The sequence below is a fragment of the Cynocephalus volans genome, chromosome 13, assembly GCF_027409185.1.
Source record: "Cynocephalus volans isolate mCynVol1 chromosome 13, mCynVol1.pri, whole genome shotgun sequence".
NCBI classification, from domain to species: Eukaryota; Metazoa; Chordata; class Mammalia; order Dermoptera; family Cynocephalidae; genus Cynocephalus; species Cynocephalus volans.
Genome location: NC_084472.1, coordinates 88,491,460 through 88,518,651, shown reverse-complemented (window position 1 = coordinate 88,518,651; position 27,192 = coordinate 88,491,460). Strand labels below are relative to the sequence as shown.

Below are 27,192 nucleotides of genomic sequence, written 5' to 3'. Positions count from 1 at the left end.
TCACTTAACATAATTTTCTCTATGTTCATCCATGCTGCTGCAAATGGCAGAATTTCATTCTTTTTTATGGCAGAGTAGTATTCCATTGTGTAGACATACCACATTTTCCTTATCCACTCATCCAATGATGGGCATTTAGGCTGATTCCAACTCTTGGCTATTGTAAATAGAGCTGCAATAAGCATGGGGGTACAGGTATCCCTCTGATGATTTCCATTCCTTTGGGTATATACCGGCAGTGGGATTGCTAGTTCGTATGGAAGTTCTATCTGTAGCTGTTTGAGGAATCTCCATACCATTTTCCAAAATGGCTGCACCATTTTACAGTCCCACCAATAGTGTATAAGGGCTCTTCTTTCTTCACATCATTGCCAGCATTTGTTATTCTCCATCATTTAGATATTAGCCAGACTAACTGGAGTGAGATGATATCTCAGTGTGGTTTTAATTTGCATTTCCTGGATGCTGAGTGATATTGAGCATTTTTTCATGTGTCTGTTGGACATTCATATATCTTCCTTTGAGAAGTGCCTGTTCAGCTCCTTTGCCCATATTTTAATTGTGTTACTTGGTTTTTTGCTGTTAAGTTGTTTGAGTTCCTTGCATATTCTGGATATTTATCCTTTGTTGGATGCATATTTTGCAAATATTTTCTTCCACTCTGTTGGTTGTCTGTCTTTTTGCTCTGTTAATTGTTTCTTTTGCTGTGCAGACACTTTTTAGTTTGATATAATCCCATTTGTCTATTTTTCCTTTGGTTGTCTGTGCTTTGGGGATCATATTCATAAAATCTATGCCCAGTCCTATTCTTGAAGCATTTCTGCTATGTTTTCTTTTAGGAGATTTATAATTTCAGGATGTATATTTAATTATTTAATCCATTTTGAGTTGAGTTTTATATATGGTGAAAGGTACAAATCTAGTTTCATTCTTCAACATATGATGTTCAATTTTCCCAGAACCATTTATTGAAGAGGCAGTTTTTTTCTCCAGTGTGTGTTCTTGATGCCTTTGCTGAAGACCAGATGGCTGTAGGTATATAAATTGATTTCTGCGTTCTATATTCTGTTCTATTGGTCCATGTGTCTGTTTTTATGCCAGTACCATGCTGTTTTGATTAGTATAGCTTTGTAGTATAGTTTGAAGTCAGGTAGTGTTATGTTCCTGGCTTTATTTATTTTTTTGCTCAATATTGCTTTGGCTATTTGGGGTCTTTTGTTGTTCCATATGAATGTTAGGATTCATTTTCCCATTTTTGTGAAGAATGTCATTGGTATTTTGATGAGGATTACATTGAATCTGTAGATCACTTTGGGTAATATGGACATTTACACAATGTTAATTCTTCTAATCCAAGAGCATGGAATATCTTTCCATTTTCTGTGTTCTCTTTAAGTTCTCTCAGCAAGGATTTGTAGTTCTTGTCATAGAGTACTTTCACATCCTTGGATACCTCTATTCCTAGATATTTTATTTTTTTGGTGACTATTGTAATGGGCTAGCTTTCTTGATTTCTTTTTATGCTACTTCATTGTTGGAGTATAAAAATGTTACTGATTTTCGTATGTTCATTTTGTATCCTGCAACTTTCTGAAATTGTTTATCAACTCTAAGAGGTTTTGTAGAATCTTTAGGCTATTCTATATATAGGATGTCATCTGCAAACAGGGACAATTTAATTTCATCTTTTCCAATCTCGATGCCCTTCGTTTCTTTCTCTTCCCTGATTGTTCTGGCTAGTATTTCCAGTACTATGTTGAATAGAAGTGGCGAGAGTGGGTATCTTTGTCTTGTACCTGTCCTTAAGGGAAAAGCTTTCAACTTTTCCCAATTCAGGATGATATTGGCAGTAGGTTTGTTATATATGGCTTTAATTGTGTTGAGATACATTCCTTCTATACCTAATTTGTTGAGAGTCTCTATCATGAAAGGATGTTGAATTTTGTCAAATGCTTTTTCAGCATCTATTGAGATAATCATATGGTTTTTGTCTTTGATTTTGTTGATCTGGTGTATCACATTTATTGACTTGTGTATGTTGAACCATCCTTGCATCCCTGGGATGAATCCCACTTGATCGTGGTGTATAATTTTATGTATGTGTTGCTGTATTCTATTAGATAATATTTTATTGAGGATTTTTGCATCTATATTCATCAAAGATATTGGCCTGTAGTTTTCTCTTTTTGTTGTATCTTTGTCTGGTTTTGGTACCAGGTGATGTTTGCCTCATAGAATGGGTTGGGGAGAATGGCCTCTGTTTCAATTTTTTGAAATAGTTTGTAGAGAATTGGTATTAATTCTTCTTTAAAGATTTGGATGAATTCTGCAGTGAAGCCATCCAGTCCTGGGCTTTTCTTTTTGCTGATTACAGCTTCAGTCTCTTTGGTATTAGTGTGTTCAGGTTTTCTGTGTATTTTTGGTACAGGTTTGATAGCTTGTGTGTGTCTAGAAACTTGTCCATTTCCTCCAAGTTTTCAAATTTTTTGGTGTATAGTTGTTTATAATAGTCTCTAATGATTCTTTGTATTTCTGTGGTATTGGTTATAATGTCTCCTTTTTTATTTCTAATTTTTGTTATTTGGGTCTTCTCTCTACTTTCTTTAGATAGCCTAGCTGAGGGCTTATCTATTTTATTAACTTCTTGAAAAACAAACTTTTTATTTCATTGATCTTTAGTATTGTTTTTTGGGTTTCCATTTCATTTAGTTCTGCTCTAATCTTAATTATTTATTTCCATCTACTAACTTTGTGGTTGGATTGTTCTTATTTTTCTAGTTCTGTGAAGTGAAGTATTAGGTTGTTTATTTGCCATCTTTCCATTCTTGTGAAGCAAGCATTGATTGGGATAAAATTCCCTCTTTGTACTGCTTTTGCAGTATCCCACAGGTTTTGGTATAATGTGTCATTATTTTCATTAGTTTCAATAAATTTTTTGATTTCATGTTTAATTTCTTCATGGATCCATATGTCATTCAGTAGTATATTGTTTAATTTCCATGTATTTATATAGTTTCCAGAGTTTCATTTGTTATTAATTTCTAAGTTTAATCCATTGTGGTCTGAAAAAATACATGAAATAATTTCAAATTTTAAAAAATTTGTTGAAACTTGGTTTGTAACTTAACATGTGGTCTATCCTGGAGAATGTTCCATGTGCTGATGAGAAGAATGTATATTCTGTGGATGTTGAATGAAATGTTCTGTAGATGTCTGGCAAGTCCAAATGGTCAAAAGTGTTTCTCTGTTTATTTTTTGCCTAGATGATCTGTACACTGTTGAGAGTGGGGTGTTCATGTCCTCTACTGTTATGGTATTTGTGCCTATCTCTTTCTTCAGGTCTAATAGTGTTTGCTTTATATATCTGGCTGCTCTGATGTTGGGTGCATATATATTTATCATTGTTATATCTTCTTGCTGGATTGATCCCTTTATCATTATATACTGACCTTCTTTATTTCTTTTTATGATTATGACTTAAAGTTTATTTTATCCAATATAAGAATAGCTACTCCAGCTCATTTGGGTTTCTATTTGCATGGTACATCTTTTTCTATCCTTTCACTCTTAGTCTGTGTGTGTCTTTACAGGTGACATGAGTCTCTTGAAGTCAGCATATTATTGGGTCTATCTTTTGAATCCAATCACTCAGCCTATGTCTTTTGAGTAGAGAATTTATTCCTTTTACATTGAGTTATTATTGAAAGGTGTTGATTTACTCCTGGCATTTTATTGATTTTTGTTTGGATGTTTTAAATATCTTTTCTTCCTTTATTTCTGATTTACTTTTTATCTTTTGTGTTTGTTGGTTTCTTCAGGTAGAAGATAAAGTTCTTTTCTCTTTATTGTTTACATTTTTGTTTTATTGGTGTGTTTTATTCTTTCTTGAGTATTCATAATAGTGATGGTTGTTTTTCAGGTACCAAGTGCTGTACTCTCTTGAGAAGTTTTTGTAGGGCTGGTCATGTGGTGGTGAACTCCTGCAGTTTTTATCCTTCATTTTAGAAGGATGGCCTTGCTGTGTATAGTATTCTTGGCTGACAATTTTTGTCTTTAGGATTTTGAACATATCATCCCATTCTCTTCTGGTTTGGGGTGTTTTTTTTTTTTTTTTTTCTTTTTATAAAAGAAATTTTATTTATTTATTTATTTTTAATATTTATTTTACTTATTGAATCAAAATTTATTATACATAGTTGTGGGGTTCAACATTGAGATATGTTGATCAAATCAATAGTACTGGCATATATATTGTTATAAATTGTAATTATTCTTTATGCCCCTTGTCCAATCTTTCCCATCACCCTCTCCCTCCCCCTCTCCCCTCTAATTACCCTAGATTTCTTCTCTCCTTCTGAAAGAATGATGGTTACTCTGTTGATTTGTTGCCTAGATTATCTGACCAATGCTGAGAAGTGTGATCATGTTCTCCAATATTATCATAGAACAGATGCTTCTTCTGTCACTCTGAAACGGGCTTTGTTGAGAGAGACATCCTCTTTTCTTGATCCTGCTGGTAACTTTCCTTGTGTCAATGCACTCCAGCCATGGTTATTGTGGTGGCTGTGGTAAGCCACTCACATGGAGGTGATGTTTTTGGCATGCTCTCTGGTTCTGGTGGTGTGCCTGGTTGTGGGGAGTGTCTGGTCACTGGCTCCATGCTTTGGGTCCCTGGGCAGGACCTGAGGCACTGGCACAGTGTGCTTGGTTGTGGGAGGGGGGTCCAGTCCCCTTCTCCATGCCTCAGGTCCCTGGGTGGGCCCTGAGGCACTGGTGCAGTGTGCCTGGTTGTGGGTGGGGTGTCTAGTCCCCAGCTCCATCCTGAGGTCACTGGGTGGGCCATGAGGTGCTAGCATGGTGTGCCTGGTTGTGGGAGGAGGGTCCAGTCCCCTTCTCCATGACTTGGGTCCCCAGATGGGCCCCGAGGCATTGGCATGGTGTACCTTGTTGTGGAAGGGGGTTCTGGTCCCCTTCTCCATGACTCAGGTCCCCAGACAGGCTCCTTGGCACTGGTGTGGTGTACCTGGTTGTGGGAGAGGGATCCAATCCCCTTCTCCATGCCTCCAGTCACCAGGTGGGCCCTGAGGCACTCATGTGGCATGCCTGTTTGTGGGAGAGGGATCTGGTCCCTGGCTCCATGCTTCAGGTCACTGGGTGGACCTTGAAGTGCTGGTGTGGTGTGCCTGGTTGTGAGAGGGGGTTCTGGTCCCCTTCTCCATCACTCAGGTCCCCAGACAGGCTCCAAGGCACTGGCACGGTGTGTCTGGTTATGGGAGGGGGTCCCAGTCCCTTTCTCCATGCCTTGGGTCACTGGGCAGGCCCCATGGCATTGGCATGGTGTGCATGGATGTGGAAATGGGGTTTGGTCCCCAGCTCCAAACCTCCAGTTCCCAGGCAGGCCCCAAGGCTCTGGTAGTGTGCCTGGACCAAAACTAATTTTTTGTCCTTTGCTTACTTCTAAGATGGGGGAACTTCCTGTGGGAACGAGTACTTGAGCTGTGTGGTTGAGCTAAATTGCTGCTTGCTGCTGTTTCCCTAGGGAAGGCCTTTTGTGTAGCTTAGGGTTTAATGGTTGACCTTATAGGTACTTCTGACTCTCCAGGGACCTGGTGGATATGGGTTGTATAGAAACTCTGATCTGGGTCTGAGTTGTTTCATCAAACCACCCCATGCAATTCTACATTCCTGACAAGTCTCCTCTGCATGGTCCTGCGCTGATTGGGGGACATGTTGGCTGTCCTTGCTGTGTCCCAGTATTCTCCTGGTGGGTCCGTCTCCCCAACTGCCTGTGCTCCAAACACTTCCCATGGGACAGGCCATGTGCTGGTCCATTGCAATGATTCACCTGCCTCTGAATGGCTCCCTTTTTTCAGTTGTTCTGGCTCCTTGCTCCTGCATGGGTCCATGGGAACCCTATTAGTGGTTTTGCTGTCCTGGGGCAAAGGCCCTCTTCTCCTCTGCCACCTCCAAGTAACTCCATCTGAAGGGCACAGCTGCAGCTTCTGCCGGCTCCTGCTCCTTGTGCTCATAAACTCCAGCCTTAAAGTGGCCACAGCCCAAAACACTCAGAGCAGTTTTTTCTTTCTCTCATTGTGGTTTCTCCCACCTTCATGAGCTCTGTATGTCTCTCCTCCTCTTCCCCTGAGCTCCAGTGTCCCCACTTTGGCTGATGTTACATTTTTATAGTTGTAAATTGGTTGATTTGTGGGAGAGAGTGATACTGGAAACTGTCTATTCTGCCATCTTGACTGGAACTCCTTGGGGTTTCTGATGAAAAGTCAGCTGCTAGTCTGATAGTGGCTCCTTTATAGGTGACTTGATGCTTTTCTCTTGCAGCTTTTAAGATTCTCTCTTTGTCTTTGAGCTTTGCCTGTTTGACTATAATGTGTCTTGGAGAGGACCTTTTTGGGTTGAATTTGTTTGGGGCTCTCTGAGCTTCCCGGATTTGAAGATCTGTATCTCTCCCTATATCTGGGAAGTTTTCTGCTATTATATCATTGAATATGTCTTCAATGCCTTTTCCTTTTTCCTCCCCTTCTGGAACACCCATGATTTGGATATTTGAGCACTTAAGGTTGTCTGCTATCTCTCTTAGATTTTCTTCATTTTCTTAAATTCTTTTTTTTTTTTTTTTTCATCTGCCTGGGTTATATCAAAAAGGCCATCTTCAAGATCAGAAATTTTCTTTTCTGCTTGTTCTAGTCTGCTGTTTAAGCTCTCTGTTGCATTTTTTATTTCATTAAAAGAATCCCTCAGCTCCACAAGCTCTGCTACATTCTTTTTTAGGGCATTAATTTCTTTGTACATTTCCTCCTTCAAGTCCTGGATAGTTTTTCTCATTTTGTCATGTCATCTAACTGAGTCTTCTTGTATCTCCTTGAGTTTACTTAGAATTTTTGTTTGAAGTTTCTTTTCAGTCATTTCAAGGACTTCCTGTTCTATAGGATATGGTATTTGAGAATTATTATACTCCTTTGGTGGTGTCAATTTTCTGGTTTTGTTAAATTTCTAGTATCTCTCCATTGGCAATTAGTCTTCTGGTAGAAAGTTGCTTTTTCTAGTACTCTGGTACTGAAAGGAGATCAAGAGGATCTCCCTCTGATTTGCATAGAGGGAGATCCTCTTGTAGATGTGTTTCATAATGATGGTTAAGTGAGATGTTTTAGTATTGATTCCAGGTAAATGCAGTAGTATAGTCTCTGTGTAGGTACTTTGGCTGAATTTGGTGTTGGAGTTGTGTGAGAGTGCATCTGTGACCTAGTCTTTGGAACACTTGAATTTCCTTGCTGAGGTTGGTGATACTATGTTGGTTCATCATGATATGGGCAGCTCTCAAATTTTGGGGGGGTAGTGCCTTGGAGTCTTGTCACTTTTAAGTTATGGTGGGTGTTGTTGGGTGAGACTGTTGGCATCCTGGCTAGCTAACCCTGACCCTGATGGGTGCACTGGGGTTTACTAGTGCTCCTCAATTTGAATGAGTGACTCTGGGTGGGTTTTCTCTTTTTTCTTTCCTCTTTCCCTAGGCTCTGCTGGTAACACTCCTTCTGTCTATACCAATGAGTGGTCACCAGGTAACCTATTAAGTAGCAGTGGCTGCTGTTATGGCAGTGAGCTGTCTTTATGGCTGCAGTTGCTGTGGCGGTGGCTGTCACAGTCCACTCATTTCATACTGATGTCTGCAGCAGCAGCAGCAAGGAGTGTTGTTGACTGTGAGGCTGCCTTTTGCTCCAGCAGCACCTCAGTGGCAGCGGGGAGGGTCTCTCAGAGGCAGGGCTCACTTGCCTGTGTTCTGTGTGGCTACCTGTCACTCTGGCAGGGCCTCAGCAGTGGCTGGGGTTTTTCTGGTCAACATTTTAATAGTACTTACTATGTGCAAGATAGTGTTGTGAGCACTCTGCACATATTACCTCATTTAATATATTTTTTAAATTTTATTGATATATTTTTGCTTATCCTTTTATTTTCAAACTTTCTCCATACTTTTTTTTTAGTTGTTCTCCTAAATGCAGCACAGAGTTGTATTTTGCTTTGTGATTCAACGTGAAAATTGTATTCTTTAAATAGGTAAGTTTATTCATTTACAGTTTTTGATGTGACAGATACGTTTGGTGTTGGTTCTGTCCTATTATTTTATTTTGGGCTTTCTCTTTTTCTATCTTTTCCAAGATGTCACTTTATGATCTATTTTTTATGTGTGTTTTTCTTTTGATAGGTAGCCAAAGTTGGACTTTTTTCCCCCAGAGTTTACCTTATGACATAACTTTATATTATGTGTTAAACCTCTCACTTCTTTAGACCATATCTACTAATTCCTTACAGTTATATATGTACACACTATTTTATATATACTGTACTATTCTCAAATTTAGTTAATTATGTATGCTATTACCAAATTTACTTGATTATCTTTCTCAGTGTTTACTTTTGATTGCTTAAAAAAAAAAAACTCTCCATTATTTGATTTGCCAGCATTGAATGCTAAACTTTGACTTTATCTATTAAAAGTGACTACACTTATTTCCACTCAAGTTTTTCTTCCTATTACCCCCAAATTTATTAGTTATATCATTTCTACATTGTCAGAAAATAAAATATTTACTTTATTTTTTGTTACTTTATCTCCAAGTTTGCTTTAATCTTTCTCATTCTGTTAAAAAGAGTCAATAGTTGTTTCCAGTCCCTTTGCTATAGTTTTCTCAGTTATCTCTTGCTAGTTAAAGATTCCCATAGTACATTACTTATGCAAGGTTCTTGGGGACAATCTTCCTTCAGTTATTTTTCAGGAACCAAACCCAGTACTCCCTTGAGGATTTCTTGTAAGGGTGGTCTTGTGGTAGTGAACTCCCGCAGTTTTTGTTTGTCTGAGAAATATACTATTTGCCCCTCATTTCGGAAGGATAGCCTTGCAGGGTAGAGTATTCTTGGCTGGCAATCTTTGTCTTTTAGTATTTTGAAAATATCATCCCATTCCTTTCTGGCTTTTAGGGTTTGTGATGAAAAGTCTGATGTTAACCTGATTGGGGCTCCCTTATAGGTGATTTGACGCTTCTCTCTTGCAGCTTTTAAGATTCTCTCTTTGTCTCTGAGTTTTGCCAATTTGACTATGACATGTCTTGGAGAAGGCCTTTTTGGGTTGAATACGTTTGGAGATCGTTGAGCTTCCTGGATGTGAAGATCTGTGATTTTTCCTATACCTGGGAAGTTTTCTGCCACTATTTTGTTGAATATGTTTTCAATGGAATCTCCATTTTCCTCCCCTTCTGGAATACCCATGACTCGAATATTTGAGCGCTTGAGGTTGTCTGATATCTCTCTCAGATTTTCTTCCATGTCCTTGATTCTTTTTTCTTTCTTTTTGTCTGCTTGTGTTATTTCAAACAGCCCATCTTCAAGTTCAGAGGTTCTCTCTTCAACTTCGACAAGCCTGCTGGTTAAACTCTCCGTTGTGTTTTTTATTTCGCTGAATAACTTCTTCAGTTCAGCAAGTTCTGCTACATTTTTTTTCAGGACATTGATTTCCTTGTATATTTCCTCTTTCAGATCCTGTATACTTTTCCTCATTTCATCATGATGTCTAGCTGAGTTTTCTTGTATCTCATTCAGTTTCCTTAGAATTATCACTCGAAATTCCTTGTCAGTTATTTCAAGGGCTTCTTGTTCTATAGGATCTAGAGTATGAGATTTATTAACTTTTGGTGGTGTACTTTCTTGATTTTTTGTATTTCTGGTGTCTTTTTTTTGGTGTTTATTCATTGTGGCAGGGGGTTTCACAGTCCACCGGTTTGAGACTAATAACTAACTAGGATGTTGCTGTGGTTGCCAATTTGGTATGGCTCCCGCCGTGACTGCTCAGTTGGCCTCTAGTGTCTTGTGTGTGTGGTTGCCTCGGGTCTTGGGCTTCTCCGGGGATCCACCTTTCTGGTCAGCTTGTACTCTGCTGGGCTGGTGGATCACGTACCACAGGGTGTGTGATCTCTGTTCTTCAGTTCTTAGATATTAAAAATTGTTCATCTATTTCCTTTATATTGGAATCATTGTTTGCCTGATATAAAATTCTTCAGTCACATTTTTTTTCTTCATGTCTTCTGGTGCTGAATGTTGCTGTGAAGAAGTCTGAGGTCACCCTGAGTTTTTTCGTATACATGATTTGATATTTTTGCCTGGACATTCAAAGTATCCCTTTTTTTTCAAATCTTTGAAGTCTCATGACTTCATTAAGATATATGCATGAATATTCTTAATAAATAAAAAAAGGAGAGGGAGGGTGGAAAGGAAGGAAGTGGTAAAGGGCCACGAAAATCAACTGCATTGTATAATGATAAATAAAAATAATAATAAAATAAAAAAAGATATATGTAAATATTTAGTACTATAGGTCAGTTTTCCTGGGAATGCGGTGTACTCTTTCAGTATATTTATTCTGGCTTGCTTTTATATCATACAAATTTTCTTGAAATAATAAATATTTCTTCTGTTCAACTATGTCAACTTTCTTTTTTGGAGACTCTGATCATGCTTAAGATTAATCTCCTTTGTCTATTTTCTCTCTAATCTTTTTTGACTCCTGATTTACATTTCCCTTTACCTATTTTTGTGCTTTCTACTCTCTGTGCTCCTGTGACATCAGCAGTATCTATTCTCTCTGTGCTTCTTCAAGTTTTTTTTTTCATTTCTGTGATGACTTTACTCTTTTTTTCTACCTATTTCCTGAGTTCCTCCAGATTGTTTTATGTATTTCTGTTGCTCATTCTTTCTTCCTTCAGCTAATATATCTCTGCTTTGAGCTCTTGCTTCATAGAACTCATTTTTCTTAAAAATTGTTGCCACTGTTTATAATTCATAGAGTAATGTTTGGTTTCAATTTTCAGATTGCTCTTTGTTGGCTCATAATATTACCTATAGAGTCTAAGAATATAAGATTATGCCTGCTACATACTTCAGGGTTCCTCAAGCTGCTAGGTTTCAGGGACAAGGATCCTTTTGTTTTTGCAGATTAAATATTTTGGAGGACATGCTTACACTTGATGTTAGGATGAGTGCTTAAGAAATAAGTCACCCTGTGCTTAGGTAGGATGTGCTAGGTAATGTCATGTACCTCATTGACATTCAATAGTTACTGGTTTCCTGTGTGCTAAGTGTTCCAATCAGCTCCTAAAAACAGGATGTTGCCTAGAATATTACGACTTTCTCATGGAGAGTGGAAGAAAACTAAAGAGCTATGCTGCTACCATACCCCCCTGAGATAGACCTTGTCTAAAAGAGCATAATCCTATGAGGCCGACTCCCTCATCTCTTGAGGAGGCAGCAATTCTCATTAATGTGTCACTTATTGGCTGTGAGTTATATCACAAGTAATTTTTCACTAGTGATATAATAGGGAAGATTGATTTACTCTTTTTACAGATTATATCAGATTTAATGGCATGCACTGTGTTTGTTATTGCCATCTCTCTGTTAGAATAGAATAAAACATTAGAGATTATGTTAGTGAAAATAACTTTCCCAGTATGACAGTGATGACCAAAAAATTAGGGTAGGAAACCAAGGGAGACCAAGTAGACTGTGAGGAAAGACTGTTGACACCTTCCAGTGGTCAATTTCTAATGGTTTAATCAATAGACATCTGGCATGAAAGGTGCCCATATTAGCAGCATTGGCAACTAAGAGCTGCTTCAGCTGGATGTGACAGCATCTTAAAATCCAGTAGAAAGGACACCACAGGAACCAGGGGGAGGAAACTCCGTTGTGGGAAAGAAACCAGCACCAACCTATTCTGGTAGGTTGTTTAGGAGAGTTTCTGAGGCAAATCCCTTGACCATTTTTCTTTCTGGAGCACTACTGTTTGGGGGATTCGTTGGGAATCCCCCCAAATTTGAGGAAATGGGAAAAATACTTTGAGAATGAGGAGAGAGTGTACTCCAGTTCTTGGAGTAACTGGCTGACTTTAATGACTATCTTCTTATAGTGTGGGCCATGGCAAGAACTCGTTGGATGTCTCAGTAGCTGCTTATTCAAAGCGAGTCATCACATGGGATAGCTATTTTGTCCTGACCAACACATCTCTCCCTTTTTGTGGCTAAAACATCCCTCTGGAGAATTATTTCTGAGGCAATGAGAACTTTGGAAACTGTCCCCACCACTACCACCCTGTCCCATACCCAACTCTATGGTCCCAACGGGGATGTCAGTCAAGATGCCCAGCTCAGGATAGGCTCTTTATCTGGTTCAAGAGCCTGTTGCCTAACTCCCAGGGACGGATAAGTAACTGACATTGTTCTGGTCCCACAGCTTTGAATTCAAGTATGTTTTTGCCTCAAACCATGTTATCTTGGAAAAACTGAGAGCAATAGATGAAGTTTTTCCGGGCCTAAAGTACTACATATTGAACCCTAGAAATGGTAGTGTATAGGGTGTAACTCTGATATGGGGTGCATCGGATCCAGGTATGGTGGCCTTCAGCATATAACCAGACAAGGCTGTATCTCAGACCTTAGCATCCGCTACATGAAGGTGAGCCCGAGAGTTGCAGCTAAGCTTTCAGAGGTCTGATGTGACCCTCACTAACTCAAATATTATCTGTCAACAATTGGGGTCCAGAAGTCTTCTCTTTGCCTTTGGAGAATATTGATGATCTCTTTGTCGAGTGTTTTGACTGTGCCAATGTCATTCTTTATCCTTTGAAGGAGTAAAATTTGATTTATCCAGATTGTGTCTTTCTGGTCATTTATTGATTGAAGATAAGTTAGTCATGCACTAAAACCCTTCTCCCTGGAGGTACACATGTAACCTAAGCTCAGCCATTTGGACTCTTTTCCCTGAGAATAGGAAGCTTGAGTTAAGTAAAATAACCGAAAATGGTTGAAACTGAATTGTTTTGATGGCAGTGCCTTGATGAAACTGTTTCTGCTGCCTAGATTCTTGAGATCAGTTGTTTAACTTGTGCTTCGATTCAATGAGCTACCCAGTATCCTTTCAATAATTGGGTTTTTTGTTTGTTTGTTTTGCTGTTTTAGAGTTAATTTCTGAAGCTTGCAACAAGAGAACCCTATTTTATATAGGCACTCAAGAAATGGTAAGATTGAACAAGTTTTGTGTTAAACCAGTTGGCAAATGACACATGAACCCTTGAGTGGGGGCTTGTGAATCATCAAAACTGATGGGGAATTTTGAGGCCCCATCTGATTAATGAACTTTGTACCCTAACCGCAAGTAAAAGTAAAAATCAAATCAATCCACAAAATACAAATACTTTCTATTACTAAATCACGAAAGCAATTTCAAAGAACATGCTTCATGAACAAAATGCAATTCCAAAAGATGTGTTACAATATTGTTTTGAGTAGTAAAATAATAAAATATATTCCTTCCAAGGGGAATTCTTTGAAATAAATAAAATAAAATAGGGATTCATAAATTTCTCAAAACTTAATAAAATAAAATAAAATTGGAAAAAAAGAAATCATAAATTTCTTTAAAAAAAAAAATCCCTAGTTTTATACATATTGTCTGGAGTGAAACATGTGCTGTTATCTGAAATCTAGATATTTAATCGATGTGATTTTTAAAATGCCTAGGATAATTGAAACAACACACTGTACCCCATAAATATGTAAAATTAAAAATAAATAAAATGCCTAGGATGTATTTATCTGTTATGGCTATAGAATGTACAATTGAGTGTTTTAATAATTATATAAGGGTACTTCAAAAAGTTTATGGAAAGACTGGTATAATCTTTTAATTCTATTTTTCCACAAGCTTTTAGAAGTGCCTTGTATGTGCCTTTGGCTATTTGTCTAGCTATACTTGAAAGCCATAAATTTAGGATGAATTTGCTCAGCAATGAGAAATTGACATTTAACATTTATGAAGTCAGCGTCAGGCAATAAGTAAATGAGGCTAGCCATATGGGGGTACTTCACAAGGTTCACAGAAAGATTCATATTATCTTTTAAGTCTATTTTTTCCATGAACTTTTTGAAGTACCCTCATAGAGCCCTTATTTATTGCTATTACCACACCCTCTTGCCTCATTATGGCAAAGTTGTGATTCTACTTAGTTTACTATGCCTAAAGAAGTCTTGAAAAATTCTCAAGCAATTTTTCTGCCATTGCAACTGACATTTTACTTATGTTACTTGACACTTAGTAAAAGCCTTTCTTATGTGGGGATACCTAGAGTATAAAGAGGCTACCTTATTAGACTTTCAGGATTAAATGGCAGAGAAACTACTTGTGGCCACACATGATTTAAAATAATTATATGCATATTACAGCAATTTATTAAGTTGCATTGCAGAACTCAGTTTTAAACTGTATCACTTCCCATACTGTATCTTACTCAGGAGAAAGGCAGTCAACACGTGTCACTTATGAAGTTAGAAAGCCAACACTTAAAGATAAATGGTGGTGATGATGGTGGTGAATTCAAATCTCAATGTGGTAGGCAGAATAATGGACCCCCAAAGATGTCTGTGTCCTGCTGGAGACCAGCTCCGCAGGATTCGTTAGACCTGAGTAGGTGGTGTGGATTCGGTGAAAAGGAAAAGACGGACCACAGATGTCTAGTGCAAGTGTGGACGAAAACCACATGAATCTTGCTTTATTTATATCTTTGTTACTTAATTTTTTACAAGATGATTTATCTTTTAATCAAAACATTGTCTATTTTGTTTTTATTGAAAAGGAAAGGTCAAAATGTTCTAAAGCACTCACGCTGTGACAAAAACACGTGCATCAATAGTTCACCCCAAAGCCTGTGGCTTGTGGCCAGGAAACTATACAACAGCAACATGCTTGGCTTTAAAACATCAGACTTTCAGTCTGAATCATAAACCTTAACCTTCTTAGCTTACAATTTAACCCCTTTTAAATCTTACTTATACTTACTACACTTAATTTTAATAACATTGATTAGTTATGGCTAACAATTTAATGTTGTTTATACTCTATACTGATCATTTTAATTTATAATCAAAATCACAATGTTTATACCTTTTATTTCCCTGCCAATAGACTCCAGGGAACAGCACCGGGGACAAAATGAAAAGTTAAATGATCCTACTCAAACTAACAAAAACACACTATATCATTCTTATTATTACTAGGGAAACAACATGTTCTTGTTAAGTCAAGTGAAACTGTGGGAATGGGGAAAACAAAGAAATCTGTAACTGGTTAATGATCAAATAATTGTAAACACCACTGCACTGGGACCCGCCACCTCCCTGGGGGATGTGGATAGAAATCTAACATAATAACTTCATTCCACATGTACAAGAGCATGACCACAGCCACAATGGGTCCATGCACACATCACTAACAAGAAAGATTAATAACAAAATTAAATCGAGCCAACCCATACCGGGAACATGCATCAAAAACACCTTTAATACTGACAATGTCTTTTAAATAAACCAGTTAACTTTGATGTATTTTATCATGTAGGATGGCTCACAGCAATGTCCTAATCCCCAGAACCTGTGAATATGTTCCATTATATGGCAAAAGAGAATTAAGTTTGCAGATGATTGACTTAAAATTGCTAATCAGGTCATCTTAAAATAGGGAGATTATCTGGGTGAACACAATATAATCACAAAGATCTTTATAAGTGGGGGAAAAGGAGGCAGAAAAAGTAGAAGAGGGAGGCAGAGAAATCAGGGTCAGAAAAAGATACGTGACAGTCAAAGCAAGGTCAGAGTGATGTGATGTGAGTACTCAACCCACCATTGCTAACTTTGAAAATGGAGGAAGAGGACCATGAGCCAAGGAATGTAAATGGCTTCTAGAACCTGGAAAAGGAAAGGGATCAAATTCCTAGAGCCTCCAGAAGGGAACACAGAGTTGCTGATATCTTGAGTCTAGTGAGACCCACATTGGACTTCTAACCTAGACTTGTGTTGTTCAAGCCACCAAATTTGTGATGATTTGTTACAGCAATTCAAAACCAATACGCTATTAATGTTATTTTAGTTTGTCTGCTATAGGTCGAGACTCCATATCCATTTGCTTTGATATATGGTGGCATAGATCTCCTTACAATAAGAAGGGATAAAATTTTAAATTCTAAAAAACCACCAAAGTCTACAAAAAATCACAGATCTCTTTCATGGGAACAAAACTGAGCTGAACTTATTATTTTCTGTGTATCAATCTTTTCACCTCTTGCTTTATACTGACCCAGATCAAAAGGAGTCAGCAATATTGTCTTTATTCTCCCAGAACCAACATCACACTCAAATTGATATGACTTCTGAAGTATTATCTTCCATAGTTTATGAAATAACCATCTTCCATGGTTCCAGAAAGTATAAATCTTAAAGTCTTTATTCATTTGTATTAGCTTACACCAGCAAAAGGTAACCACCAAGGAAAATCAGTAGGTAAAAGAAAGAGAAAGATGAAGGGAAACTGAGCAAGAGACGGTGGGTTTACACCGAATTTTCAGAAGCAAACGATATAAAAAATTAAGGTACACTATCTGTAGGAGAGAACACAAAGCAGATACTCGGTTTTTTATTCCATACCTGAGCTGATGTAATTCTTCATCTGCCTAGTTCCTGAATTTCCCCCAAGGTTGGTGAATAGGAAAAAAAAAAACAAAACCCCGTAACATTACCGCCTTACTTTACCTCATATGACTTGATTTTAGGCTATTATCTTGAAATAATTCCTCTTGTAGAAGAATGTGTTGGGCAAAGTAATTGATGACCAGGTTTACATAGTGCCCCCAGCATCAGCAAATAACTTTAGCATATGCTACCTCCAAGAACAGTTCGTTAGAATTTACATGCTATCCAAGCTTTATGGAACCATACTATTATTATTTATTCCAAATTACTTTATCAGCACCACACTCTCCCGAGTGAGCCACGGGCCGGCCCTATTCCAAATTACTTTAAGATTTTTCTAATAAGTTTACTTATACAACAATCTCAGGGATTCCAGAAAGGATCACCTTGTTCCACAATTCCAAAGGTCACCATTTATTGTTAAATGACACCCATTGTATTCCATGTGAATGGCTCCCCTGGTGTTGTACAACTCAGTGGCTCTGGATTTAAGTTTCTGATGCCTTCAGTATTTCTTACTCAAGCCCTCTTTGCTTTGCTCTCTTGGACCCTACTAAGGATATATTCTTTGATTACAGTCAGGGGGTAAAAGAAGCAGGCTCATTGGATGGAAATTGTCATTACTCCCACTTCTGCAACATAGACACAGGTGAAATTCAAGCCATACAGTAGAGGTCAGAACTCACGTGTCTCAAATGCCTGCTTCTTCAACCTCCCCCTTAAAATTTACCAGGACCAGAACAGGTGGATTTTCACTTTCTTCCTCTCCCTGATATAGACTCTGCTAAAGTTACTTTATCCTTCTCTTTCCCTATATTAGCCATAACGGCAGAATGACTGTTAGAGAATGTGAATTACAGGAGAAAGAAATGAATGTTTTCAAAATAGTATCCTTATTTTACCCATATCATATGTATCTTGTTAACTGCATTAATATTATTTTGAAATGAAAAAATAAGGACAGAAAGGTACACACACTTCTACCCCATTTTGGTTTCCAAATTGCAGGTTGTTGAGCATGTGAGATAACTTTGTTAGTATCATCCACTATGAGTGCACAAAGCTGAGATAAACTAGAAATGCTTCCCTAGAACTGTTAACTTTTATGCCATGAGAATAATTTTTATTTTTTGCTTAGCTAGTACGTATAGAAAATTATTAAATAATATGCAAATGATGAAGAGTAATAAGACAGGATTCATAAGATATTTGTGTCAACATTCATTACATCACTGATTACATCTTTATCTCTGTAAATTGTCCCTTTGCTTTCTACAAATAGAATGTCTAGAAAATACTTTCCAATGATTACTTCAGATATTTCAGCAGTTTCATTTAAAGTTTATGAGTTTAGAAGCTTCCTAATTTCAGCAGTTAAATACAAAATTTCTCATATTTTCCTCAAAGTGTGATTACACTTACTATTTTCTGGAATATAGGAAACATTTATCATGGGAAAGCATATCTCATTGGCATTCACATTTAGTGCCCCAAATTAGAACCAAGCCATCATTTAGTCTTCTATAAGAACACTGGCTTTGAATCCCTGCTAATTTATTTTTTGACCTAGGTAATTGTTATATGGGCATTCAATGAATAATTATTGGACTTTATGTGTATGGACTTTACAGACTTCTGCAATTGTACATCAGAGTAAAGAAGGTAATAAATAAAAGGCAGATATTTCTTAGTGTTATGTAAATGTTAACTTATGTAATGGTACCTTAAGCCTGAACTGAGTCCCCACCAACTACAAATTCAAATATGGCTTATTACTTAAAAACAGATTAGTTCCATTTTGTGGTAAAGTGGCAGCTTCTGCCTACCTCCACTCTAATACCTGTTGCAGAAGGAAGCTGGCTATTGATACTGGGCCTCATGGTTGCTAAATCCCCTTCCGCTTATAGTCCAAGGAGGTGCCTCAGAAATTGAGAATGAAAGGTAGAGGGAATTCAGTTGTGGGGTATAGCCACCCCCCCTTGACCAATGTAGTTCTGTTCGTGTTTTACTACACAATGCCACTTTTTCTTTGAAGAAATATGACTAAAATAAAGCTTGAAAACCACTGATCACATATTCAGAATTCAAGTTTTATCATTTCAAAGTGTCCAAGCCCTGGTAAATTGATTTACATTGAAAACAGTATAAGGAAAACACTAAGTGATTCTTATCCTGCCACTCCACCTTTTTGTGCATGTTTTTACATTCCTTTTCATTTCAAGTTATACACATTATATATAATTGTCCCACTTTGATATAGTCTATTTCTGTTGCTTAAAACAGAATACCTGAAACTGGGTAATTTATAAAGGAATGAAATTTATTTCTTAGTTTCAGGGGCTGGGAAGTCCATGGTCCAGGAGGCCCATCTGGTGAAGGCCTTCTTCTGGCTGGCAACAAGGGCACAGTCCTCACAATCTAATCACCTCTTAAAACCCCCACCTTTCAAATACTTGAAATTCAATTCAAATAATTGAATTTCCCACCCTCTTAACACTGTTAGAATGGAGATCAAGATTGGCTCATACCAGTAGTTTTATAGTTCAGGATATTGTTTTTATATTATTTAGTTTGTTTGCTTCCTGGTGACTTCCAAGGATTCTGATTCTACTCTACAGAGTTTCAAAATCACAAAGAATATTTCTGATTGTTAAGTACTGGCATATGAAATCTCTAATTTTTACTAAAAATAACGTCCTACAGCTATACCTTTGTGTTTAGTATTACTTTTTTTTTGCTTTCAAGTTAAGGCCAATTTAGTTTTGGGTCTTGTCCACTAACTACACTATTTCTTCTCACTGGATAAATAGCAAAGCAACAGAAAAAGAGAACTTTAAAAATTAATATTCATTTTTAGATAATGATCTTTCTGTATTTTTAATATATATATATATTTTTTTTTTTTTAAAGGAAGGAAACAGAAAAGTAGAGAGATATTGAAGCTGGAAATCAGAAAGGGAAAAAGGAATGGTTCTAGCTGGATAGCACCCAAGCTGTGCTCAGGTATGCCAAGGAAAAGTGAACAATCTATTAATATATTTATTGGGGGGGAATAGTTGGAAAATAACAGGCATAAAACCCTTGCATTTATCTATTTTTGTTCAAATGGTAGAAAATGAAGTAATTTCTTTTATAATCACAGGAAAGTTTTTGAAAATCATGCAGAAATTGATAGCCATAGATTTGCCAGTCTAGAAAGTGGGTCAATATAGGACTTTAGTACAATTTTTGAGGACAAAGCCCACAAATTACCCCTTAAATTACAGTACTAACACTACACCTGTGGGACTGACATGGTTTCCAGTTGCTGCTTGCTTCAGTTACCTTCTCACTGAAGTTACTCAAGCATCCAAACAGCGAGGAGAAATTCGTACCAAGCAAAGCTGCACTTGGCATGGAAAACAACAGCTCTTTCATACATAATTTAAAATGGAGCAGGCTTTTGACAATACATATCAAAGGCCTTGGACTTACACGTTCTTATTAACAATTAGCCTAGGATGGCAGCAGAATCAGGCCCCAAGAGTTTCAGTCAAAAATTCATTACAGTACTATTCTTCAAAGTTAACTTTCTAACTTTATCGTTTAAAAAAAAAAAAAAAAAATCAGTTTCAGGATATTACTGTCTCACCTCATTGATTTAAAAAAATCATTATTTCCTATCTGGACAACCTATTTTATTCACTAAATTTGATTGCAAAGTATTCTAGGCAGGTTTTTTTTTTCTTTTTGTCTTTTTACAAACCAACTGCACCCATAAGGGATGATTCACTAACTGAGAATACTTTAAAGACTTGCAAGTACCATGTACAAGCATTAATAACAAACAGAAGAGCTTCTGAAGTGACTCATTTCAATGAGGCTTTGGAAGTATGTTATGGTCATTTAATAAAACTGGTAGAAAACCACATTCTGAAGGGGATTTTAGCATATAGAGGTGACAATGATAATAAACAATCCAAATAAGAGCTTGGGTTCTGGAATCAGCTATAGGCTTGAACTCTGACCAAATTACTTTACCTGTTTCAGCTTCATCTGAAAAACAGGCCAAATGAAAATAGCTACTCATAAGATCATGAGGAAATGGGAATACATATAACTATATAATTAGTAAACCATGGTATACCTGCATTGTGATGGGCACTTTAAAAAAAAACTGATTGGTAAGGGGATCTTAACCCTCGACTTGGTATTGTCATCACCACGCTCTCCCAAGGGAGCTAACCGGCCATCCCTACACAGGGATCCAAACCCTTGGCCTTGGTGTTGTCAGCACCACTCTCCCAAGTGAGCCACAGGCCGGCCCTGTGATGGGCACTTTAAACGTATGTTCTCATTTAATCTTCGTAGCTCTATGAGGCAGCTATTAGTCCCATTTTATAGATGAAGTAAGATTTTAAAAGGTTAAATTCCCAGAGGTTACATGTCTAGTAAGTGGCAGAGCCAAGATTCTATGTCAAGAATAATATATTCCAAAGCTTATGTTTCTTTCTGCACTATACTATCCTGAGGAACTGTAAAATATGCATTTCTCCTATATCAGATATTTAAAAATTTTGGTTAACTAAGAGTATTTTTTGTTTTTAGCAATAACAACAAATAGATGTTTACAAATGGAATGTTTGTTTTTACACTGATTTCCTCCACATCAAATATTAACTTGAAATAAACCAATTTAGGAAATTTTCAAACCACCTAATTAAATATATTATGGAAATTTATTCCTTGTAATTTTTGGCCCACTTTTCTGGTAATGACTGTCCTACAAAACACACATTCCAAGACTGAGGAAAGTGAGGTAATTAAAAGTACTTTCACAATACATTCATGTTACTGCTTCCCACAACATATAAAGGCAACCCATTTGCAGAATATGGATTTCAGTTTTGATATCCAATTAAACATCTTCAGAAACGAAACATTTTTAAAGGTTATTTGGTAAAATAAAAATGTCCCTGATTATTCCAATTCAAGCAAAGGGAACCAAAGTATCCTTATCTATTCTTAGAATATAAAGTAGGAATAACTTCTACATATTTAAATTGTGCTCCTTATGTTCAGTTTTCCTGTTCCAATACAACTGGCCCATTAAAGGTGATTTCTTGATTTTTCTCTGTACATTAACATTGTTACTACTCAATGTGCAGCAACTAAAAACAGCCATCTAGAAAGCCAGGCCACAAAGATAAAACATTCTTGGCTGAAGTTTGAAGGAAAATAAACAATATGCCACAATAAAATAATACAGTCCGAATTACCTAAGCCACAGAAACAAAATTCCATTTCTTTACTAACAAATATAATTCAACTGAACAGGCTCATTAAAGAGCTGCACATGGTTCTCTATTCTTCCCACTATTCTGTGGGATTTGTAAACACAAAAACCATCTAGTTCTAGATTTGAAAATTTTAACTTCCCTAACCATAAAAAGTTATATGTCACTACGAAAAATTACCTGGTTGTAATATACAATGACTAGCACGGGGAAACATATTTGTAGGAATTGGTTCTGACTTAACAGGGGAAAAAAAACACAACTTCTTGAAAAGGTAAAATAGCTTAAAGCATTTAATATCGAAACAAATCAATCTGTTAATAGTAGTCACAAAATAAGCTTAATATAGAAACTCACATTTATGTCTTTAAGAAAAAGTGTAAATTGTATTTTACCTCCAAACATAAATTAACCCGCTTAAAGAATCTGCAGCGGTCAAAATCATGGTGAATTTTAAACAATTTCAGAATAAAATAACAATAAGTACTTTATACTGCTTTATATCTATAAAATGCTTACAACTTCTCATAAAAATAGTCTGAGGCAACTATTTTTTCTTTTATTCTTTAACAGACATGTTCAACATTATGGGCAACATTCTTAAAACCTTAAGTTTCACAGACTTTCAGACATTCAAATACTGTGGTCCCCTTTTCTTTGATGTTGTTTACTCAACTAGGAAAAAAGCATGGTAGACAACTTAATACATTTTCACCAAATTGAAAGTAGTACAAAAATTTTAAGACTACAGAACTACACATCGTACCTAATGTATCATTAAAAATAGAAGACAGTATTTTCTTCAGCAAATAAAACAGCATACTGGTATGCTGTTAATGCATACCTTTTAATGTGTACTGTCATTCATAAATTATTTACAACTTCTACTGTGTGAAGAGAACTAGAATGTAAATTTTCTGCAAAATTGGAAAAAAGCAATACAAAATTTGTGAAAGCCTGTGTTTTATAGTGTACAAAAGTAAGCCAGTTCTTCTCTTCAAATACCAGATACTGTACTTAGTGGTATTTTGCACATACTATAGTAATTCTTGAGGATGTTTTAATGCTGGAGGTAAATTTACAGGCCTTGATTCTTCATCAAGGAGTACTAGATCTTCTATTTCACTGCCTCTGTACTTCCTTTTACATATTTTTACCACCACCTTTTTCTTAAGAAACAATTTCAATGCTTCTCTTGATGCAACTGCTTTTGCATTTTCTTTGCTTTTTCCACAGCCAGTGCCCAAATACACAGACTTGCACCTCAATTCACAAACAATACTTTCTTGAGAGCTCTTATTTTGAGGCAGATCTGCCAGTTCTTTTAGTGGGACAAAAAACACATCCAATGTTGCTTTCAGAGCCTCAATAGCTGCATTTAGGAGCTCTCCATGATTCACATTGGGACTAAAGCCACCAACAGCTACCAACTTCCATGCCACCGTTTTATAAAGTCTATTGAAGAAAGGTTGCTTCTGTTTCACATCTTCATTGGTTAACTTGCAACAAGAGAATTTGACAGAGCTCTCACTTGACTGTGAAGTACTTTTAGAAGGCAACTGTGAGGTGCTAGTCTGAGAACTACTCTTAGAAGCTAGCTGAGACACACTTGCTAAGGAAGTGCTTTTGGAAATCAGAGATCCACTGGTCTGGGAGCTGCTCTTGGAAGCTAACAGTGACGCAGCTACCTGGGAAGTGCTTTTGGAAGTTAGCAGTGATGTACTTGTTGAGGAGCTGCTCTTGGAAGTTAGTAATGATGTGCCTGATGAGGAACTGTTTTTAGAAACTGATGATGAAACACTTGCCTCTGAACTGGTTTTGGATGTTAACCCACTGGAAGCTGTCTCTGAACTAGGTTTGGAAGACAATAATGGCAACTCTACTTCTGAGCTTCCTGAGGAACCCAATAAGGGCACCTCAATCTCTGAGCTGCTTTGAGAAGCTGAGATTGAAGAGCCTTCCAAAGTACTCTTTTTAGGTGATCCACTTTGTTGCATGTAATCAGTGGATTGGGTCACATGACTATTAACACTAGATTTCAACAAGGAAGGAACAAAGGCTGCTGAACCATGTTTATCTGAAGCTTCTAAATCAGAAGCCTTTCCAGATCCTGCTCCTGTTACCTGAGAGGAAATGCTGCTGCTACTTTGGCTGGAAACAGGTTGAACTCCATCACTTGTAGAGCTGTTCTGACTGGCGATGCCAGAACTCCGAGCTGAGCTCCCACTACTCTCTGACTTGGCAGATGACCCCATACTCGCTGAACTACTTTCCTGGTGAGCTGATGCACGTTCTGTTTTGGCAGAAATTTTTGCATGATCTTGCTCAACTGCAGAGCTGTTTTTTCCTTCTACGACTCGTTTTTTGGATTGCTCTTCTACCCCTTCTAGAAAGAAGGAAAACATAAGATATATGACTAAGAATACCTCATACATTTCAGCTAACAAGACAGATATTCATTAATATAAAAGCACAAACTGAAAATATTTCAGAACTAATGGTTTCTTTAAAAAGTGTAAAATAACTTCATTAATTACTTAAAACAGTGTTGAATAATATCATTAATTTCTAATATTAAAAAATTAACAGCATCAGACAACATTGGACACTTCAAAATCAAAAGCAAAGGAAACTATCAAATTCAGAACCTAAAACACACAGACATGGTATAGTTTAGGTTTAACATTACAACTTGATTAATAACATACAAATTCTGGCTAGTTAAAAAATTAGTAATAACGGCAATTCCTAATTATATCAAACTTATGTTCTAAACTCCTATGTATGTTCACATCTATGATCTGCTAACCATTGCTACTCGATATCCCTCTTTTCTTCACCTTGGCAACCAGTTCGTCTCTTGTTGTATGGATTGGAGCATCTGTCACTTTGATGCCTTCAGCCATACTAAGTATTTTATCCATAACTTTTTGAGGGTACCTGAAAAAAAAGGAAAAGACACTTTTAAAGAGTGTTTTTTTCTAAGTTATTACTTGTAGTGTACAATAACAGGCCACAGGAACTGCATTTCCTGGTTGCAATCAAGAAAAGTATAACAGCCAAGAACTTTGTTTCCTGATACCCCATCAACAAATGGCCTCGGATCTGGGAGGCGGGGTCCCTCCTTACTAACGTTTAAATCTAGTATCCATCCGTAAAAGCGTTTTCAGCTTAATGCCAACAACTTCACCAGCAGCCCCCCACGCAACGGGTACACCAACGGACCTGCTGCTGATCATGTCAGCTTCTCACAAAGACGCCCTTCTCACCCTTAGAGGGCAGCTGGTCCTGTGGCTTCCCGCGCTTCACAACTTCCCTTCCCCACGGAGGCCGGTCCCGCCTTGGGCTCCCGGCCCCAGTTCGGGGGCGGCAGACAAAACAGGGAGGGCTGGTTAGGGCCGCTTCCTCACTCACCGGCACCCGAGGAAGACGTGGTTGGCCCAAGCCATGGAAAAGGAGACGAGCTGCTGCAGCTGCCGGCTGCGGATCCTGCTCTCGGCGTCAGCAGCTTCCTCCGCGTTAGCGGAAGAGCCGGCAGTGGGGGCCAGATCCCCGGCGTTGCGGAGCAAAAACTCCCGGCGGTGGCGCCAGTGTTTGTCGGTCTCGCCCTCGCAGCGCAGCGCCTCCACCCAGGCGGCCACCCGCGGGTTCTGGCTCAGGTACTCCGACACCTCCTGCGCCATGTTGGGCCTGTACGACTCGAAGGCCGAGAGGAGACGCTGCACCGGGAAAGAGGAGGGCTGCGAGGGGGGAAGCGGCCCTGTCACTGCGGCCTGCAGCGGCGCCCTTCCAGAGAACGCCCCTCGTGAGGCCCAAACACCAAACAACAGCGCCCGAAGAAGCTGGACCGCCCACTTCCGCCCGCTGCCGGCTTCTTCCCTTTTATAACCTCGCCGCCGCCGCGCCTGCGCGTCCTTCCGGCGCGATCCGGCTCTCCCAGGACGCTTTGGGGCGCCGGAGCTACCGCGACGCTGCGGCCTTTTGGAGCAGCGGAGGGGAGACCCGAGTAGGGAGGGCAGGGAAGGAGGGTGGCGCTGGGCGCCTCCCCCTGGAGCGAGGGCCGCCCATGAGGAAGACCCGGACAGCCGTGAGCCTCGGCGGAAACGAGAGCGTGCCGGCTTGGCTTTGTGACGCCGCGAACGCTTCGGCCGCCCCCCTCCGTCGCCCGGGCCCGCGGCGGCGCCGCGAGTAGAGGCGGGGAAGTCAGCCGGGGCGCGCCGGCCGTCGGGCAAGGGCGGGCCGAGTCCCAGCGTGCTGCGTCCTGGCAGACCTTGAGCCGCTTGTTGTTGAGTGGGGCCAAAATAAACAAAAGCTCGCCTCCATTTTCTTTTTTTGGATTGTGTCAGGAAAAGGCTTCTCGCAGTTTTGAATGTAGACAAGCGAAGTGTCCTGAGGCTGTCCCCGTCCCAGAGGGCGTTTAGAAGTGTGGGGGTGCCTGTTATCGTTAATAGTAATGTAAAGTTAAACGGTTAGTCCAGTTGGGTGTTGCTGTGTGGAATGCAGTAGTTGAGGCTGGTTCTCGCCCCGCAGGGCTTCGGTTTGATTTCCGCAGGTTCTTAGGTCCGGGTTTCAACCCAGGCAATGCCTGCTTCGTCTCGCTTTCGGTTTTGGTCGATAACAGCAGATCTTTGTACCTACAGCATTCTGTATCGGTACTATTTCCTTAAATTAACTGTGCTACCTCCAACTGGACGAATAGCCGGTGGCAAAGTGGAAATGTGCCTGGTTATCTCTACCGCCCCAAACCTCTGCCTCCTAGAGCTGCCTTTTTCTTTGCATTTTTCCTTTTTATGTAGTGTCCGCAGTTACAACATGTCCGAGTGCTATTATTGCCAGCTTACTTCTTGTTAGGTTTCCAATTCCAGGTATATGTGTACTCTAAGATTAGTACATTTTAATAATAAGTTAAAAATCAATGATATGTAATAGGAATAAATATTGAAATTTTAAAAATTATTTATTTATTTATTTATTACACGTTTAAGCAGTTTGGGTTATCTTTTTATTTATTTATTTATTTTTATTTTATTTTGTCGATATACATTGTGGCTGATTATTGCTCCCCATCACCAAAACCTCCCTCCCTTCTCCCTCCCCTACTCCCCCCCAACAATGTCCTTTCTGTTTGCTTGTCGTATCATCTTCAAGTAATTGTGGTTGTGATATCTTCTCCCCCCCCCGTTTGTGTGTGTGTGTGTGTGTGTGTGTGTGTGTGAATTTATATATTAATTTTTAGCTCCCACCAATAAGTGAGAACGTGGTATTTCTCTTTCTGTGCCTGACTTGTTTCACTTAATATAATTCTCTCAAGGTCCATCCATGTTGTTGCAAATGGCAGTATT

The 27,192-nt window shown here is 38.5% G+C and overlaps 1 protein-coding gene across 2 annotated transcripts; it reads right to left on the bottom strand.

The window, feature by feature from the left end:
• Nucleotides 1-22,252: 22,252 nt before the first annotated feature.
• On the bottom strand, nucleotides 22,253-25,717 carry CDKN2AIP (CDKN2A interacting protein). Of its 2 annotated transcripts, none has more exons than XM_063077040.1 (3): nucleotides 25,265-25,717; nucleotides 24,660-24,790; nucleotides 22,253-24,236 (listed from the first exon to the last, which is right to left on the bottom strand). In XM_063077040.1, the coding sequence occupies exons 1-3, from the start codon at nucleotides 25,531-25,533 to the stop codon at nucleotides 22,888-22,890; spliced, it is 1,749 nt and encodes a 582-aa protein (XP_062933110.1). In that variant the 5' UTR covers nucleotides 25,534-25,717; the 3' UTR covers nucleotides 22,253-22,887. The 2 variants fall into 2 exon arrangements, with proteins under 2 accessions (XP_062933110.1, XP_062933111.1); XM_063077041.1 differs by having other exon boundaries at nucleotides 24,148-24,236; nucleotides 24,691-24,790.
• Between the last annotated feature and the right edge of the window lie 1,475 nt (nucleotides 25,718-27,192).